This window comes from Elaeis guineensis, chromosome 12 (assembly GCF_000442705.2).
Source record: "Elaeis guineensis isolate ETL-2024a chromosome 12, EG11, whole genome shotgun sequence".
NCBI lineage: Eukaryota > Viridiplantae > Streptophyta > Magnoliopsida > Arecales > Arecaceae > Elaeis > Elaeis guineensis.
The window spans coordinates 11,919,890-11,940,182 of record NC_026004.2 but is presented as its reverse complement, the minus strand read 5'-3'; the positions used below and the strand labels follow the sequence as shown (position 1 = coordinate 11,940,182).

Here is a 20,293-nt window from a genome sequence, read left to right as displayed (position 1 = left end):
TAGTTTCATCCTTATAATTTTGTCTGCAAAGTGAAATGTTCCATGTTATTAGAAATAAGACATTCGATGTTATAAGAAGTTTTAGCTTTTGTCTAAGAATTCACGTGTTCTGGTTTTATCCACCCTTATTTTCTTAGTCTCTGCACACAAAGAGAAAATTCAGTCACTAGATATGGTCATCTTTTTTGCATGAATTGGTTTCTATTGGCTTGAAGAAAGATTCCAATTTCAAATTCTTAATATGTTGAATTCATATAATATTTCAACTCCTGAAAATGTCTCAGACTCTGCTTAAATGGACAGCAGTGCATTATCAAACTTTTGGTTAAAGAACACACATTTTGAGAGATCAAACAACAGAGGCATCTATTCAACTTTTGTTCCATTGTATTACGATTATTGGAATTATGCTTCACAAGCAAAATCCTTCATTTTGTTAGGCATTTTATGGATGGTATGTATATTAGGTTTAACAATTCATTTTAATCCATATTTATTAATTCTATCATGATTTCTTTCTTCATATGTCTACTTATTACTGACATTATTGCCCTCTATGTGCCCCTCACAAAATTTGCTAGCCAATTTTTTTCTTCTTCACTTTAATTTTTTTGATATTGCAATCTGGTGTTTGGTTAAACATTGAAATGTATATTGCAATTTCTCTATTATATCCATGGAATGACATCAAGCTTCTTCAGATCATTTCTCAAGTTTATTATATTTGTCTTTGCTCTATCTTTTAGTTGTTCATTTTTTACTTGCATTGTCAAGCCCCAAATGCGGGACATAACATGATCATACTATCAAGTGATGTTACCCTCGATAACACAAAGCTTAAAATCATAATCAACTAAAATCCATCACAAATAAATTATAATAAAAGATTCGATTCTATTATTTATCAAGTAAATAAATCAAAATTAGTTCAAAGCATCTAAATCCAAAATCAAATATCAAATCCATGTCTTATAATTACTATAAATTTATGATCATCCAATAAACTAAGGTCCAACTATAAAATTTTCAAGCTTGCCATGCAAATCCCTAAGCTTAGATCATTTTTGTAAAAAAAAAATAAAAAATAAAGAGGTATGAGATACTAGCTCAGTAAATAAAGCATACGCTTCTTTACCGGATAAAATATTTCATATAGAATATAATAAAATAAGTTATAAACTAGTCATGCATCCATAAATCATGAATAATTCATAAACACAATGATTCATAAGTCATTTTTATCATGTGTTCATATCATAATTCAAAATATTGCTCATAGATAATGTAATAGTTATTTTATACATATGATAGGGCATTATTATAATCAACAAGATATTATAATTCATATTTGTTACCAATTTTATACCTATTAGTAGAGGGTCGTTTGTTGATTGACCCTACTTCAGTGAAGCTGTTATAGCAATCTGAGAGTTTTTAAAATATTTATATATTTTTTTAAAACATACACATATATAGGTGGAAAAATAATAAAATTCATACTTTATAAACATGCTATTTTCATATAACATATTCATAAAATTGTTTATCATAATAAAATATACTTTTCATATCATATATATTAATCTTTATTTTATGAAAAATATAATTTTATTGGCAATAGATCATATGCAAGAAAACATGATTTTACAGGCTGCTCCTGCCTTTGTTGCAAGTTTGTTGAATGAGATATGGTCTTAACTTTAGCAGGAAGGAATTCAAAAGAACTGAAAAACAAAGTGTGGCTGACTAGCAAAAGTAAACAATAAAAAGGATCACTGTTTCATAACTGAATCATATAACAACATCATTTTATAACTAAGACTCTAGGCACTATTTGATTGCCTTTTCATAACTAGGATATTGGGCACTAGTTGATTGCCCCTAATACAAACTACAGTATCCTTTATTAGATGCTTATGGTACAGAAGGCACATGCAATACTTTGTTGACATCTTAATTAATGAATGTGGAGAGAAGGATTTATTTTTTTCAATACTTAAAAGGATATACAAGGGGCCTATAAATACAGATATATAGACCCAAATATAGAAAGAGAATAACAAGAATATACTAAAGAATAATATCCTATGATCCTTAATTAGATACATTTCTAATTAGGTCTAACCTTTTAACACTCCCCCTCAAGATGAGGTGAAGATATCATCAAGCTCCATCTTGTCAACCAATCCAAAAAAAAGAGGATAAGCTAAGCCCTTTGATCAGAATATCTGCCACTTGATCGGATGATCGAATGAAGATAATGCAGATTTAGCCATGATCAATCTTCTTCTTAATAAAGTGATGGTCGATCTTGATGTATTTGGTACGATCGTGCTGTACCGAATTGCTCATAATCTCAATTACCACCTTGCTGTCACAGTACAGCCAAAGAGAAAATTTATTTAGGAGTTGTAACTCCTGAAGTAGCTTTTGTAGCCAAAGAAGCTCACATATATCTAGGGCCATTGCTCTGTACTCAGCCTCTACTGATGATCGAGTCACCACTGACTGTTTCTTGCTTCTCTAGGTAACTAAATTATCTCTTACATATGTGCAGTATCCAGAGATAGACCGCCTATCATTCAGTGATCCACTGTCTCTTGATGAACCACCAAATTGAGTGGCCACTGTAATATGCTGATTCAATAGACCTTCAAAGTCTTGCACAATAATTGGGTTAGACATCTCTCAAACTAAAAAAATCGCGCATAATCTCACCGACACACTATCAATCAATCACCACATATTCTTTAACTACAGACCTTCAAGCATCCAGCCATAAAATTAGATTGCTTTTTTTTTTTGTGAAAAAAAAAATCAACTATAAATATCAGTAAAGAAGGAAGGGGCTGACCTTTTCCTTTCTTGATCTCATGGTTCACGGGTGAGTTCCATCGGCAAGGAAGGAATGCGGTCGAGACTAGATCCTAGGGTACTCGTGAGGATCACCCTGCAGATTGGTGTTGGCGGCAGAGGTGGGTAGACCCATGGTGGAAGCGGGCGGAGGTAGATCAACGAAAATGAAATGATGGGATTGACGTTGGAGTGGAGGCAGAAGCAAGCGAGAGATGGCGGATAGTAGGGGATCTGAGGGATACGGCGGCAATTTGTGTGATTTGGGATGGCGACAGCAACGATTAGGTTGGTGACGATGGTCTCGAGTAATGGCGACTGTGTATTGGGGTTGGAAGCAGCGGCGAGGTGGGCAATGGGGACTAGGCTTAGTGTTTTGGTGTTCGATGGGTTAGAGAGAAGGAGGGATTGAGCATGGGATCAGATAATGGGGAAGCGGTGAAAAAAAAAGTTATGGATCAGAACCTGAGAGCTTTGATACCATAATGAATGTGGAGAGAAGGAATTATTTTTTTCAATACTTAAGAGGGTATACAAGGGGCCTATAAATATAGATATGTAGATCCAAATATAGAAAGAAAATAATAAAAATATACCAAAGAATAATATCCTAGGATCTTTAATTAGATACATTTCTAATTAGGTCCAACCTTCTAACATTAATCAAGGTAAATAAATATAATGGTTTCCTACTTTCACTTTTTCCACACCTTTTTCAATCTTTCAAGGAACAAGTGCTGCTGCCATGTGATCAATCTAAACATATATAATCTTAATGAAATCTGCCATGAGCCCACAACAAACATGTGGATGCTGATGCTATTTATTATTATTTATTGTTTCTTGCCATCTATCTGGCCTTCATATTGCTATATCATTTTAAATAGGAATGCATGCATTAGACAATCATCATGGATGTGGTGGTAGGTTGATAGGGTGTTGGGGAGACAAGCAGGCAAATGATCCTCATGTTTCACATTCGCCTATCATGGAGTAAAGCAAAGTATATTTTTCCCCCTTTTTTTCTTGAAAGGAGTGGTGCAATTATTTTAAGCCATATTGTTATGATAGACTTATAGTAGATGTAGAGTAAATTTGTTGAAATGTGCATGATCTGCTTGGAGAAATTGTTGCAAGAATCGATTGGAATACGAAGGCTGACATGATATAATTGGTATCACATGGAACGCATAGCTGGCAAGATTCCTATTGTCTTCACTGGTGGCCAACCGGACTAACCTGAATGGTATAATGGGGATGGTAGCCCTCGTGTGTTCTTCAATATTCTTGTTGACGAACTCGTGTGTTGTATACTAAATCATTAGAATAAATTATTTATGATAGCCTTGAACAATGAGTAGAGTCTGTCTCCAGAAATCATTACAAGACTCATATTGACATCACATGGGAAGCATAGGTGGCCAAGATTCTTGGTGTCTCCCATCTTCTGCAGATGTATTGGTTTATGAGGCATGGAGGCCAAGAACCAAACCCAGAGCATCATCTTCTTCTCTAGTCTTCTCTTGTCATTCACTCAGAGAGGCTTCACTACAGAGGAAGCGAAAATGGCTGGTTCTGCTGTCTTGCCTGACCAATGTTGCCATCTTCGATCCATCAGCATGCCATCCAGATCCCATCCCCTTGCCCTTCAAGTTGAAGAAGAGCTGCACAAGCTAAGGACTTTTGTGGCTTCATCCTCTTTAACAGGGCAGATGATTTGCAATGGATTAAGAGGGCTTGGAAATTTGTACAACTGCATCAAAGAGCTGCTTTATTTGCCACACAACCAGCAAGTCCTCACTCAGTTGCCACACAAAAAATGGGTAGAAGAGCTGCTGGATGGATCTCTCAAATTGTTGGATTTGTGTGACACTTTGAGGGATAAGCTGGTTACCATGAAAGAACATATTCAAGACCTTCAGTTGGCTCTCCGAAGAAGAGGTGATGCTGCTATTCAAAGCAAGGTGCATGCTTACATCCGCGCAGTGAAGAAGGCACAGAAGGATATGAACAATTGCTTGAAATCATTGAAGCAAATGGATAACAGATGTGTGTCTTCTTCAGTCCTCAACAAGGATTCTGATCTGTCAATAATGGTTCAGGTATTGACAGAAGCAAAGCAGATTACCATGTCTCTCCTACAAACAGTCCTATCTAATTTGTTCATGGCAAGGTCGAAACCAAAGTCTAGCAGATGGTCTTCTGTTTCTAAGGCTTTGCACAAGAAGAAAGTGGCTTGTGAGGAGCATGAGGATATAAATGAAGCAGAAAGTTCAGATTTCTCATTCTCTACTTCCTATGAGTGCATTACCTGCAAAGATGGTGTGAAGGTACAAAACGCACAAGAGCAGTTGGAGGGTTTGGAGTTCAACATTGAAGGTTTTGAGAGTGGATTGGAATGCCTATTCAGGCAACTAGTCCAAAATAGAGTCTCTCTTCTCAACATCCTTAGCCTTTAGGGATCTCCGCCCTTGTAAACATTTAAACCCCATCATCAGCGTCCACATTTTAAGGATTTGCTGATGATTCACAGATATTCCAATTTTGTACCTGAGTATATATGTATCATTATACTGTTTATAATTTAAATCGGATATCCAATTCCAGAAAATGTTTCTTATTTTTTTTTCCAAATATACAAGGATTGTTGGAATGGGAAAAGGATTTCACTGTACATGCGTTCTTCACTCTCTTTCAATTAAATTAGCTTGTGATGGCTTGAAGAACCCTGAATGTAACACTAATGACTGTCGCAGATCATGTTCTGCTTGTATTTACACTATTTTCTACTGGTTGCATTCTTGAAAGTAATGTAAATGGAGAGAAGCATGTATCACCTCTTCAAATTAGTCTCTAACTGTTGTTGGAGGAAATTATCCAACAGCAAATCCTCAAAATTTTCAGAGGATTTTTAACAGAAACTTGTGTTCAGATTGAGGCCCCCTTTTTCTTTCTTTCCTTTTTCTTTTTTTTTTTGCCTCACATCATGTTTGAACTATGTTGCTTGTTATCTTCCTTTATCCATTATGATTACCATGCTTGCCTATGTCTTGTTCCGGCATTGTGCTTTGTTTAGCATCCATTGAACATAAATATAGCTCACTGTTATTTTACTATCATTTGCATTGAAACTTCTACCGATTGTTGCAATAGACATAACACAACCAACAAGCCTTGTCACATTTATCTAAAGTTTTTAAAGGGAACATATTAATCTGAAGTTGACATCAGATTTCCTCAATTTCTCTTAGAACTTCCATGGTGTCTTCTTCTCCTTTCATTGATTTTAAACTTACCCAGTTACCCCCAATAAAGCCGTAGAACAAAGAATATACACTGCCAGAGTGATCAAGTACCCAGAAGATGATAAATTATTAAATTACTTTATTAATTTGATCTTTAACATTTATTTGTGGATGAGATGGATCCCATGAGTTGAGTTGTGTCCGTAATTAGTCATTCTTGATGAGAACCCAAGGTTTTAAGGTCTTTTGGTCAGGCACTCTCTCTCTTTTCCTTTTCTTTTTGTGTGTGCGAGAGAGAGAGAGAGAGTTGGTCCTTGGCTTATCACCTGTAATTTTCTTACTTAAACTGAATAATTTGGATGTTATAAGATTAAAAAAGAATCAAACGTGGATGATTAGTTTTGGTACAACCCCTACTTGAGTTCTGCAATTAACATTTACCTAACAACATTTTGCTACAAGGTGACACCTAACATGTGTATGATTCTGCAACTAGTGTTTTTATTACATGCTTGTAAGATGCTTAATAAGTTTTATTATTAGGCCATGTCTGGATCTGACTACATTCATCGAAGACAGTCACCGCTGGCCTGATGGATTGCTGAGGAGACAACCAGGGCAAAAGCCCCCGTGCATTGTACGTACGTTAATTTATAGGTTCATGCATCACAGACATAATCTTATTCCTATCACTTGGAAATCAGACTAAAGAAGAGAAATGGGCAGAGCTTGTCTGGAAAAATCATTACAAGAGCCATATTGCTAGCCAAGACCCATATTGACATCACATGGGAAGCACAGGTGCCCAAGATTCTTGGTGTCTCCCATCTTCTCCAGAGGCATTGGTTTATAAGCAAGAGGACTCCAAGGACCAAAGCCAAAGCGTCATCCTTCTCTCTCTAGTTTCCTCTTCTGATACAACAGTGAAGCCACAGCCAAAAAAAGCAATAATGGCTGCTGTGGTGCCAGAACAATGCTTCCATCTTCGATCGATCAGCATGCCATCCAGATCCCACCCCCTAGCCCTCCAAGTTGAAGAAGAGCTGCACAAGCTAAAGACTTGTGTAGCTTCATCCTCTTCAACAAGCCAGATGATTGGAAATGCATTGAGAGGGCTTGGAGATTTATACAACAGCATTGAGGAGCTTCTTCACCTGCCACACAACCAGCAAGCCCTCTCCCATCTCCCACAGAAGAGATGGCTGGAAGAGGAACTGGATGGGTCTGTGAGGTTGTTGGACTTGTGTGGTGCCACAAGGGACAGCCTGGTTACAATGAAAGGACACATCCAAGACCTTCACTTGGCTCTTCGAAGGGGAGGAGACGCAGCTATCCAAAGCAAGATGCATGCTTACATCCTCTTTGGTAAGAAGGCACAGAAGGATCTTAAGAATTGCCTGAGATCATTGAAGCAAACTGATAACAGATCTGTGTCTCCTTCGGCAGTCAACATAGATTCTGAGCTACTGATGGTGGTTCGGGTATTGACAGAAGCAAAGGAGATCAACATTTTTCTACTGAAATCGATCTTATCTAATTTGTTCATGGCAAGGTCGAGACCAAAGGCTAGTAGGAGGTCTTTTATTTCAAAGGCTTTGCAGAAGAAGAAAGTTGATTACGAGGAACATGAAACTACAAGTCACTTGGAGGCATTGGAAGTCACCATTGGAGATCTGGAGACTGGATTAGAGTGCCTGTTCAGGCGACTAGTCCAAAATAGAGTCTCCCTTCTCAACATCCTCAGCCTATAAAAATCATATTAAACTTTGTTACTGTACAGACACTGTTATTTTATCAGATTTTGAAGGATTTGCTAGTGACTTGTAATTGATCCAGTTTTGTAGATGAGTTGCAATGTATAGCATATTGTTCTCAATCATATCGAGAAATTCAAATTTCCATATACTTCATCTTTTTTCTCGAGAAACAAAAGTTGTCAGTGCACAAGAACAAACGGACTTTGATGCATTTACCACACTCTTTCAGTAGAAATGGCCTCTAATGATTTAAAGCATAATATGAACGGGATGTTGATGATCTTTGTCTGTGACATTCCAATGGAAATTACAAATTTCAGCATCTTGTGTTCTCTTGTTAAATGTTTTGGATTGACTGAAATTTCTACCTTCTCGACACTAAGAGAAAAATTAAATTGGATGCACATGTACATATTTCCTCAGCTCAAATTACTTTCTGTTATTGGAAGAACTTATCTAGCACCAAGTCCTCAAATCATTAAGCAAATTTGGACATGGAGGATCCAGTGTAGACATTTGTAATATGCAGCATACTGATTGTAATAACCCAGAATTAAAAAAAAAAAAAAAAAAAAAAATTAGAGGAGGAAGACTCCTAACCGGAGTCTTCTTCCTCTCTGTTTACGACGAAATCAGACCGATAGAGTCCGATCAGAGGTAGAAAATCTTTCCTATAAAACCCTCCTTCCCTCCCTTATGTCTCTGCAATTGGTTTTGGAGAGATTTTTAAGAAATTTGAGGGATTTTTTCAAGAGGATCCGCGGATTCTTAGATGGGAAAAAGGGGTTCGCCGGAGCTCTTCTCAACCGTCGGAGCAAGGTAAGCCCCTCCCCTTCTTCCTCTCCCTCTTCCCTTTCTCCCCTGGCCCAAAGCCTCGCCGCCGGCCACCGTCTTTGCCAAAAATCAGTCGCAAAAGAATCTCCTGTTTTCTGAATCTTCCTTTGATTTTTTTACCGGCCGAACCTTGCCGCCGGCCGTCCATTGCCCACCGCCGCCTCCACCTGTTGCCGGATCTCCGGTCAAGCCGTCGGAGTCCGAGCCACCGAGGGGGGGAACCTCACGGTCTTCTCCTGTTTCAGCCAAGGGTGGCCGCGGGAAGAAAAGAAGAAGGAAGAAGAAGAAGAAAAGAAAAGAAAAGAAAAAGGAAAAAGAAAAAGAAAAGAAAAAGGAAAAAGAAAAAAAGAAAAAGAAAAAAGAGAGAGAGAAAAATAAAAATAAAAATAAAAATAAAAAAGAAGAGAGAAAAATTTTCTCTCTCCTCTCTCTACCTTCCCTCTCTATATTTTCTCTCTCTAGATTCTCTCTCTAGACTTTTCTCTCTCTTTACGAATTTTGTCTCTCTAGGATCTTTTCTTCCTCTCTGATTGCATCATGAACCCTAGGATAAAATTGAGATGAAAATAAGATGATCTGAGATTGCTCCGAAATTCGTGCGGTAGATCTGATTCCAGTCCGATTCTATTCGAACTTATAAATACTTGATTCATATTGAGTCACCCTAATAGGACCTCTGATGATCTCGATCATGAGTGCCTCATCGGAAGGATACGAATGTTTCTCTCTCCACTTTCTCTCTCTACTTTCTCTCTCTAGAATTTTCTCTCTCTTCATGAATATTCTCTCTCTAGAAGTCTTATGGATCAGTGGAGGATCCAGATACATAGACAAGTCCTAATTTTGGTTAATCCTAAGAGAGGTCCTCGATCTGTGTTATTATGATCGATTATCGATAATTTTCTCTATATATGATTTTTATATTTGATCAGAGTTATGAAGAGATGATTGTCTGCATATGATATCGAGTGGAATATTTTGTTAAAGAAATTCATAAATAAAAGAAGAACATTGATTTTTGTGCTTGGATCAGTCACCGATAAAGGTAAGAATCCCTGTACATGATCATCCTTATATATATTATTTGATCGTTGGTTTTATCTCATTGATTTTGCATCGTTGGATTTGAGATCGATGAATTTGTTATATCTGAGACATTGTTATTTATTTATTTATGTGATTTTGAGCATGAGTATGTTATATCAATACATATGTATCAGCAATTGATGGCATGATTATATGGGTATGACATATTTATTACATTGCAAAATTTGAATTGATTAATGAAGTCAAATATTTTAATTTCATAAAAATGAAAAGAAAGAGAAATATGGTTTGGACTGGCCTTGTCATGTGGAATAACTTGCCAGGAGCTTATGCTTGGGACAGCCCCCACAGGCTTATGTGTGGAAGAATATGATCTGAGAAAGATCATGAATAATTTGATCCGAGAAAGATCATGGCCACTTTGATCCGAGAAAAATCATGAATATTTCGATCCGAGAAAGATCACAGAAATCGATCCGAATAAAAGATCGTCGCATGATCCTGGTAGTCCAAAGCCAAAGCCAAAGCTAAAGCTAAAGCGAAAAAGAAAAGGATTAAAGATGATGTGATAATAGAAGAAAATAGAAAGATAAGACATGAAACAATCGTTGAATAAAATTGTTTCACTTATTTAATATATGATGATGCATCTCTTTGATAAAACAGATAATCTATAATGTTTGCAGTATTATGGACAGTGAACATCGACTTTTATGTGATATTGCCTATCATTATTTTCAGATTATATTATTATATTGATGTGATATGGAATTCTTACTGGGCTGTAAAGCTCATACCCCTTCATTTTCTTTTTTCTTTTCAGAGTTACAAGATGTCCATGGTTGGCTATGGTATGGATTTGTGAGTGAGCGGATGCATAGATAGAGTACCATTGATACCTGATCAGAGGATTGAAGAAATGTTAATTGTAATTATGCAAGTTTTATGAATTATTATTGAAATTAAATATTATAGTTGATAAGGTTGTAATGATTTAATTTGGCCTTGCATATTCTTTAGGGCTTGCTCTAAGGAGTGTGCGGCCATCACGTATCCGACCCGGGTGTTGGGTTCGGGGCGTGACAGAATGGTATCAGAGCTTAGGATATGATCATTAGGGATTATGATATAAGTAATTAGAATATTACAGAGTGATATTAGAGCTTAGGTTATGATCATTGGAGATTATGATATAAATGATTAGGATGAGATAGAATAATATTAGAGCTTAGGTTTAAGATCACTAGAGATTATAAAGAGATATTAAAACCTTATGTAAGATCAGTAGGATGTGATAGAGTGGCATCTGAGCTTAAAGGTTAGGTTACGTTTATTTGGAGACAATGATACAAGTGATTAGGATATGACAGAACAGTACTAGAGCCCAAGTTTAAGGTCACTAGGGATTGTCATATAAGTGATATCAAAACTTTGAGATTAAAATCAATAGAGTATGATAGATAATATCAGAGTTTAAGGTTATAATCATTAAGGATGTAATAGAATGATATTATAGTTTAGGTTATGATCATCAGAAAATATGATTTAAGTGGTATTTGAGTTTAAGGTTATAATTATTCAGAATTGTAATTTTAACTTAGGTTATGATCATGAGGAACATGATAGAGAAGATTCAATATTTAGATTTCGAATCAATAGATATTAAGATAAAATTTATGTATAAGTGGCATATGATATCTATAATAGAATTGACGAGTTATATCTTAGATTTCAATTGGTAAGGTTGACCTAAGTATGAAAAGAGTTGATCTTGGAATGAAGTGGGAGGTATTGATAAGTTATGTTGAGTATACTAGAGGATTTTGGAATGTAAAACTTATATGATTGAAGATCATGATATTTTTTTTTTTATTTCGGTGATAATTGTCTGAGCATTATGAATTTTGGACTTATCAAAGAAAGTTAATTAGGGTATGGTCTAAGAAGAAATTTCATCATATGAGAGAGAAATATTTTTAAGCATTGAACCTATAAGAGAATCATATATGAAATTCAATCTTAAATGAAAAATATACTTGAATTTTATTATGAGAATATGAGATACACATTTTGGTGAAATCTTTGGTTACTCAAAATATCATATTCTGAATATGATTTCTTGATCTTTCAAGTTGTATTGAATTTCAAGTCAAAAGTTGTATTGAATTTCAAGTCAAAAGTTTACTTTTTTAAGTGGATCAAAAGTATTTTAATATTATTGTTAAATTAAAGAAAAAAATTTATTTTGTATGATATACAGGTTATGATGAAATCTTTAATAATTCATATTACTATCTTTGGATTAGAATTTTTTTTAATTATTTTTTGTGATTATTGAAGATGGTGAAGTGTATTAATTATTCAAGTCAAAGTTTGGATTATTTTGAACTAAGGCATCTTGTTAGTGTTAAATTCTGAATGACTTATACAAGGGACAAGATTTTGTATAGATTTATTGATTAATATTAAGGGTTGTGATGAAGAGAGTTCTATAAGAAATAATCAAGTTGATTCTACTTAAGGATGCTGGCTTGAGTTCTTCTAGTTTGTCAAGTTAGAATTAATTTTAAAAAAAAAAAAAGGAAGATTGATTTAGAAATTATCTAAATGATTGTAAGGTAAATCTAAAGTTAACTCCAATTGATTCTAGATATGTTGGATTCTTGAAGAGTGATGAAACTTATGCAATGATTTCAAACATAGAAAGTGGATTAAGATTTAATTTTTATATGCTATACCGAAGGTAGTAAAGATAAAGAAACTTAAAATTTTGTCCTAAGTCTTATATGAAATTTGAAGGTTGGATCTATCCTGGATTGATCTAACATATAAGGATATTTTATCTTTGATAGACTTATATAATTTGGTAAGTTGAGATCAGAGTGCGCAGCAAAAGCGTGATGGTCTGAATTGATTAGAAATATTAATCCTTTAAATCAAAAGTTATGATGAAATACATTAGTTGCAAATAAGGAAGGATTTTATTGATAATGAAAGGATGCTACCGGCTTTGATCTAATCCGATCATAGCTGGATAATCTTGTCAGTAGGTTGCTTCATTGTAGATAATACCAAGAAATTTTAGATATCTCAAGTTTATTAACAGCTTGATAGTTCTGATATTAGTTCAAACTTAGAATGTCCTGACATAGATCTCATATTTTTTTTTAAAAAAAAAATATAATATTGTTACTTGAACTGATATAGAAGATTGAGATTTTTCTTAAGATGAGAGTCTATATATAAAATTTGTTGGAAGATCAAGTGAAGAAAGAAATCGATGATTGTGAAGAGTGCCGATGTTTGACTTTTATTTATTTTTCTATCAAGGGTAGTCTGAGATAATTATGAATTTCGAGTGAAATGTATTAGACAAATAACGATGGTATATTAATACAAGTCTAAAATGTTACGGTTCTTCGAAAAAATTGAGAAATCAACAAGAGAAGATGAATTTAAAATTTTAAATAATTTTGTTATAACAAGATCATGAGAAATAAATAATATATAAGATATTATTGTAAGCTTGAGAATGACATGAAGAATGTATACTTCGAAATATATTTTAAATAATATAACTTAATTTCGAGGACGAAATTATTTTAAGGAGGGGAGAATGTAATAACCCAGAATTTAAAAAAAAAAAAAAAACAGAGGAGGAAGACTCCTAACCGGAGTCTTTTTCCTCTCTGTTTACGACAAAATCGGACCGATAGAGTCCGATCAGAGGTAGAAAATCTCCCCTATAAAACCCTTCTTTCCTCCCTTATGTCTCTGCAATTGGTTTTGGAAAGATTTTTAAGAAATTTGAAGGATTTTTCCAAGAGGATCCGCGGGTTCTTAGATGGGAAAAAGGGGTTCGCCGGAGCTCTTCTCAACCGTCGGAGCAAGGTAAGCCCCTCCCCTTCTTCCTCTCCCTCTTTCCTTTCTCTCCTGGCCCAAAGCCTCGCCGCCGGCCACCGTCTTTGCCAAAAATCAGTCGCAAAAGAATCTCCTGTTTTCTGAATCTTCCTTTGATTTTTTTGCCGGCCGAACCTTGCCGCCGGCCGTCCATTGCCCACCGCCGCCTCCACCTGTTGCCGGATCTCCGGCCAAGCCGTCGGAGCCCGAGCCACCGAGGGGGGGGACCTCACGGTCTTCCCCTGTTTCAGCCAAGGGTGGCCGTGGGAAGAAAAGAAGAAGGAAGAAGAAGAAGAAGAAAAGAAAAGAAAAGAAAAAGGAAAAAGAAAAAGAAAAGAAAAAGGAAAAAGAAAAAAAAAGAAAAAATAGAAAGAGAAAAATAAAAATAAAAAAAAAGAAGAGAGAAAAATTTTCTCTCTCCTCTCTCTATATTTTCTCTCTCTAGATTCTCTCTCTAGACTTTTCTCTCTCTTTATGGATTTTGTCTCTCTAAGATCTTTTCTTCCTCTCTGATTGCATCATGAACCCTAGGATAGAATTGAGATGAAAATAAGATGATCTGAGATTGCTCCGAAATTCGTGCGGTAGATCTGATCCTAGTCCGATTCTATTCGAACTTGTAAATACTTGATTCATATTGAGTCACCCTGATAGGACCTCTGATGATCTCGATCATGAGTGCATCATCGGAAGGATACGAATGTTTCTCTCTCCACTTTCTCTCTCTACTTTCTCTCTCTAAAATTTTCTCTCTCTTCATGAATTTTCTCTCTCTAGAAGTCTTATGGATCAGTGGAGGATCCAGATACATAGACAAGTCTTAATTTTGGTTAATCCTAAGAGAGGTCCTCGATCTGTGTTATTAGGATCGATTATCGATAATTTTCTCTATATATGATTTTTATATTTGATCAGAGTTATGAAGAGATGATTGTCTGCATATGATATCGAGTGGAATATTTTGTTAAAGAAATTCATAAATAAAAAAAGAACATTGATTTTTGTGCTTGGATCAGTCACCGGTAAAGGTAAGAATCCCTGTACATGATCATCCTTATATATATTATTTGACCGTTGGTTTTATCTCATTGATTTTGCATCGTTGGATTTGAGATCGATGAATTTGTTATATCTGAGACATTGTTATTTATTTATTTATGTGATTTTGAGCATGAGTATGTTATATCAATACATATGTATCAGCAATTGATGGCATGATTATATGGGTATGACATATTTATTACATTACAAAATTTGAATTGATTAATGAAGTCAAATATTTTAATTTCATGAAAATGAAAAGAAAGAAAAATATGGTTTGGACTGGCCTTGTCATGTGGAATAACTTGCCAGGAGCTTATGCCTGGGACAGTCCCCACAGGCTTATGTGTGGAAGAATATGATCCGAGAAAGATCATGAATGATTTGATCCGAGAAAGATCATGGCCACTTTGATCCGAGAAAGATCATGAATATTTCGATCCGAGGAAGATCACAGAAATCGATCCGAATAAAAGATCGTCGCATGATCCTGGTAGTCCAAAGCCAAAGCCAAAGCTAAAGCTAAAGCAAAAAAGAAAAGGATTAAAGATGATGTGATAATAGAAGAAAATAGAAAAATAAGACATGAAACAATCGTTGAATAAAATTGTTTCACTTATTTAATATATGATGATGCATCTCTTTGATAAAACAGATAATCTATAATGTTTGCAGTATTCTGGACAGTGAACATCGACTTTTATGTGATATTGCCTATCATTATTTTCAGATTATATTATTATATTGATGTGATATGAAATTCTTACTGGGCTGTAAAGCTCACACCCCTTCATTTTTTTTTTTCTTCTCAGAGTTACAAGATGTCCATGGTTGGCTATGGTATGGATTTGTGAGTGAGCGGATGCATAGATAGAGTACCTCTGATGATCTCGATCATGAGTGCATCATCGGAAGGATACGAATGTTTCTCTCTCCACTTTCTCTCTCTACTTTCTCTCTCTAAAATTTTCTCTCTCTTCATGAATTTTCTCTCTCTAGAAGTCTTATGGATCAGTGGAGGATCCAGATACATAGACAAGTCTTAATTTTGGTTAATCCTAAGAGAGGTCCTCGATCTGTGTTATTAGGATCGATTATCGATAATTTTCTCTATATATGATTTTTATATTTGATCAGAGTTATGAAGAGATGATTGTCTGCGTATGATATCGAGTGGAATATTTTGTTAAAGAAATTCATAAATAAAAAAAGAACATTGATTTTTGTGCTTGGATCAGTCACCGGTAAAGGTAAGAATCCCTGTACATGATCATCCTTATATATATTATTTGACCGTTGGTTTTATCTCATTGATTTTGCATCGTTGGATTTGAGATCGATGAATTTGTTATATCTGAGACATTGTTATTTATTTATTTATGTGATTTTGAGCATGAGTATGTTATATCAATACATATGTATCAGCAATTGATGGCATGATTATATGGGTATGACATATTTATTACATTACAAAATTTGAATTGATTAATGAAGTCAAATATTTTAATTTCATGAAAATGAAAAGAAAGAAAAATATGGTTTGGACTGGCCTTGTCATGTGGAATAACTTGCCAGGAGCTTATGCCTGGGACAGTCCCCACAGGCTTATGTGTGAAAGAATATGATCCGAGAAAGATCATGAATGATTTGATCCGAGAAAGATCATGGCCACTTTGATCCGAGAAAGATCATGAATATTTCGATCCGAGGAAGATCACAGAAATCGATCCGAATAAAAGATCGTCGCATGATCCTGGTAGTCCAAAGCCAAAGCCAAAGCTAAAGCTAAAGCGAAAAAGAAAAGGATTAAAGATGATGTGATAATAGAAGAAAATAGAAAAATAAGACATGAAACAATCGTTGAATAAAATTGTTTCACTTATTTAATATATGATGATGCATCTCTTTGATAAAACAGATAATCTATAATGTTTGCAGTATTTTGGACAGTGAACATCGACTTTTATGTGATATTGCCTATCATTATTTTCAGATTATATTATTATATTGATGTGATATGAAATTCTTACTGGGCTGTAAAGCTCACACCCCTTCATTTTTTTTTTTCTTCTCAGAGTTACAAGATGTCCATGGTTGGCTATGGTATGGATTTGTGAGTGAGCGGGTGCATAGATAGAGTATCATTGATATCTGATCAGAGGATTGAAAAAATGTTAATTGTAATTATGCAAGTTTTATGAATTATTATTGAAATTAAATATTATGGTTGATAAAGTTGTAATGATTTAATTTGGCCTTGCATATTCTTTAGGGCTTGCTCTAAGGAATGTGCGGCCATCACGTATCCGATCCGGGTGTTGGGTTCGGGGCGTGACACTGATTATAATTAAAATTCAAGAAATTTTGCATCATTGCTGGAATATTTATAACTGTTCTTTGCTCATTTATGGCTACAGATGGGGAATATCAAAGTCAATTTACTGCAGCTGTTCTTATTTCAAATGAATAAGCTCCAACCCAATTTCATGAACAATACATAGTTAACTATCGCAGATGATGTTAGAAAGGAAATATGCATATAAATGAAATTAGAAGCATACTTATATTCTCTCTTAAGTTGGAATTGGTTGGCTCCATGTTTATCTATCTTTCAGTATGCTAATATAACAAGAAGGAACTAAAGCATTTGTTTGCTTCTTCAGATCAGTTATCTTTTTTTTCAAACTTATTATTTTATTATTATTTTTTATTTATAAGAAGACATTGAAACCAAACATTAAAATCATTCAGCTAATTTTTTAATGAGCATATGTTTAGATAATTGTTATTTTTTCTTGAATGATATTATTTTCTAACCGCATTGTGGGTCTTTTTATTGGCCTTCCTATAACTATTGTAAATATGCTCTCTACCACTAAATTTTTCTTTTACCCCAACATCAATACGTATTTAGTGTTTTCACAATCACCAATCTATTTTCCTTTCTATATCATAAAGATTCTCATTAATTATTAATTCTATCATGTTTTCTTTCTTCATCTGTCTCTTTTTTACTGACATTATTGCCCTCTCTGTGCCTCCCGCAAAATTTGCTAGCCAATTTTTTCTTCTTCAATTTTTTTTTTGATATTGCTATTTGATGTTTGGTTAAACAATGAAATGTATATTGAAATTTCATTACGACATCCGTGGAGGTTCTCATTCCTTCTTGGAATGACATCAAGCATCTTCAAATCATTTCTCAAGTTTATTATATTTGCGTTTACTCTACTTTTTAGTTGTTCGTTGCCCCGCAATTGTGCCACGCTGAACCTATCTCCTACGGGCCTAAGGAGTCAGTAATGCAGCTAGAGCTCCACTCCTCTCTTCCAACCAAGAGAAATCTTCAAATATCTACATATATTTTGGCGGTCTACTACCATACCAAATATCATGCATCCCGAACCCCCCGATATCATGTCACGGCTACGTTGCTTCTTGGCAAACCATTGCTCCTTCAATAACTCAACAAGATATTCGGCTAAACTCCATCCAGGAGGTTCCAAAGTATCGAGTAGCATTGCAAATTTTAGCCATGCCAAATCCTCCGTAGCACCATGCCACGCCCATATCGGCACCCTCTATGACACACCTGCGGCTAAGCCCTTGACAATTCTCCCCCATTGAAGCTGTCGACACCCTCGACGTCCAAACCACTGTTTGAACATTGGTCGCCACAACCAAACATCGACTGCAATCACTACAATCATAGTTCCTCAAGTCAAAGCCCCACGGCCTTAGTACCTTGATTCTATCTCCACCACTGAGAATCCATCATCCACACTAGACTCTTCCATAGAATCCAAATTGCTTCAAATCCTTACATCAGCCTCTGCTTTTGTCATTCTGCTATGGTCTTTTGACCTTCCAACTGCATGGCACTCCTCGGACTCTTTCAAGGCTTAACTCCCAATCGCCTCAATCTGAGAGCGGCCACTATATTCTCTGAGCTTACTACGATCCTTTGACCACCAACTTAGCTGAAAATTTTATGGCACTCCTCGAACTCTTTAAAGGCTTTACTCAATTGTCCAAATCTGAGAGTGGCCACTGCTTCTATCAAAACAAAATCTATTGCCAGCAATACAAAATGACACTCCTTGGACTACATCCAAGGCTTAACTCCTGTCCATTTGGATCTCGAAGCGGCCCTCCATATGAGTCTCCTCTGGCAACTCACCTCTAAATGCCTGACCTTGTTACTAACTATCTTGTGGTCTTATGATAATTCGCACCATGCCTTTGGATCCTACCATACTGCATCGATGTCAAGTACTAACAAGTCACCTCCATATCTCTATGCTATTCTATACCAACACAGATCCATAGATGCTACCAAACGAGAATCAAGGCTACTTCCTATTTTGTTCGAATGCGTCGACATCCTAGTCTTCACTTCGAGCTCTAATTATCTGCATTTATAAAACCATTTGTTTGTACTGTTTCTGTGAGCCTCAGCATGTCCTGATTGTTTCTGTGTCTTTACCCATTTAAGTGGAGTTGTAACGCTGCTCCTTCATGTGATTCAAGTTTGTTAAATGTAATATAGTCTTAACTTCAGCAGGAAAGCATCCAAAAGAACTTTTTATAAAAAAAAAATGTGTGACTGACTAGCAAAGTGAAAATAAAAAGGATTGCGGTTTCATAACTGAACCATATAATAGCATCATTTTATAACTAAGACTCTAGGCACTGCTTGATTGCCTTTTCATAACTAGGACACTAGGCACTAGTTGATTGCCCCCATTACAACCTACAGTGTCCTTTGTTAGATGCTCATGGTATGGAAGGCACGTGCAATACTTTATTGACATCTTAATCAAGGTAAATAAATATAATGATTTTATGCTTTCACTTTTTCCACACCTTTTTCAATCTTTCAAGAAACAAGTGGTGCTGCCATGTGATCAATCTAAATATATGTAATGTTCATCAAATCTGCCATGAGGCCACTGCAAACATGTGGATGCTGATGCTATTTGTTATTATTTATTGTTTCTTGCCATCTATCTGGCCTTCATATTGCTATATCATTTTAAATGGGAATGCATGCATCAGACAACATCATGGATGTGGTGGTAGATTGATAGGGTGTAGGGGAGACAAGCAGGCAAATGATCCTCATGTGTGATATTTGTTTACAATGGAGTAAAGAATACTATTTTTTCCCCTTTTTTTCTTGAAAGGAGTGCTGCAATTTTTTTAAGCCATATTGTTATTATAGTAGATGTAGAGTAAATTTGTTGAAATGTGCATGATCTGCTTGGAGAAATTGTTGCAAGAATCGACTGGAATGCGAAGGCTGACATGGTGTCATTGGCATCACATGGAATGCATAGCTGGCAAGATTCCTATAGTCTTCACTGCTGGCCAACAGGGCTAACCTGAGTGGTACGAAGAGGGTAATAGCCCTCGTGTGTTCTTCAATATTCTTGTTGAGGGAACTCGTGTTTTGTACACTAAATCATTAGAATAAATTATTTATGATAGACCTGAACAATGAGTGGAGTCCATCTCCAGAAATCATGACAAGACCCATATTGGCATCACATGGGAAGCATAGGTGGCCAAGATTCTTGGTGTCTCCCATATTCAGCAGATGTATTGGTTTATAAG

General features: G+C 35.5%; 2 protein-coding genes across 2 annotated transcripts; both read left to right on the top strand.

Moving 5' to 3' along the window:
* The first annotated feature begins 4,307 nt into the window (after window positions 1–4,307).
* Window positions 4,308–5,454, top strand: LOC105055330 (uncharacterized). Its single transcript, XM_019853990.3, has one exon. It carries the CDS (start codon window positions 4,326–4,328, stop codon window positions 5,310–5,312), a length of 987 nt encoding a protein of 328 aa, XP_019709549.1. The 5' UTR covers window positions 4,308–4,325; the 3' UTR covers window positions 5,313–5,454.
* A 1,540-nt stretch (window positions 5,455–6,994) lies between these two features.
* Window positions 6,995–7,968, top strand: LOC105055185 (uncharacterized). The gene has a single exon (XM_019854012.3). The coding sequence runs from the start codon at window positions 7,049–7,051 to the stop codon at window positions 7,847–7,849; it is 801 nt and encodes a 266-aa protein (XP_019709571.3). The 5' UTR covers window positions 6,995–7,048; the 3' UTR covers window positions 7,850–7,968.
* The last annotated feature ends 12,325 nt before the right edge of the window (window positions 7,969–20,293 follow it).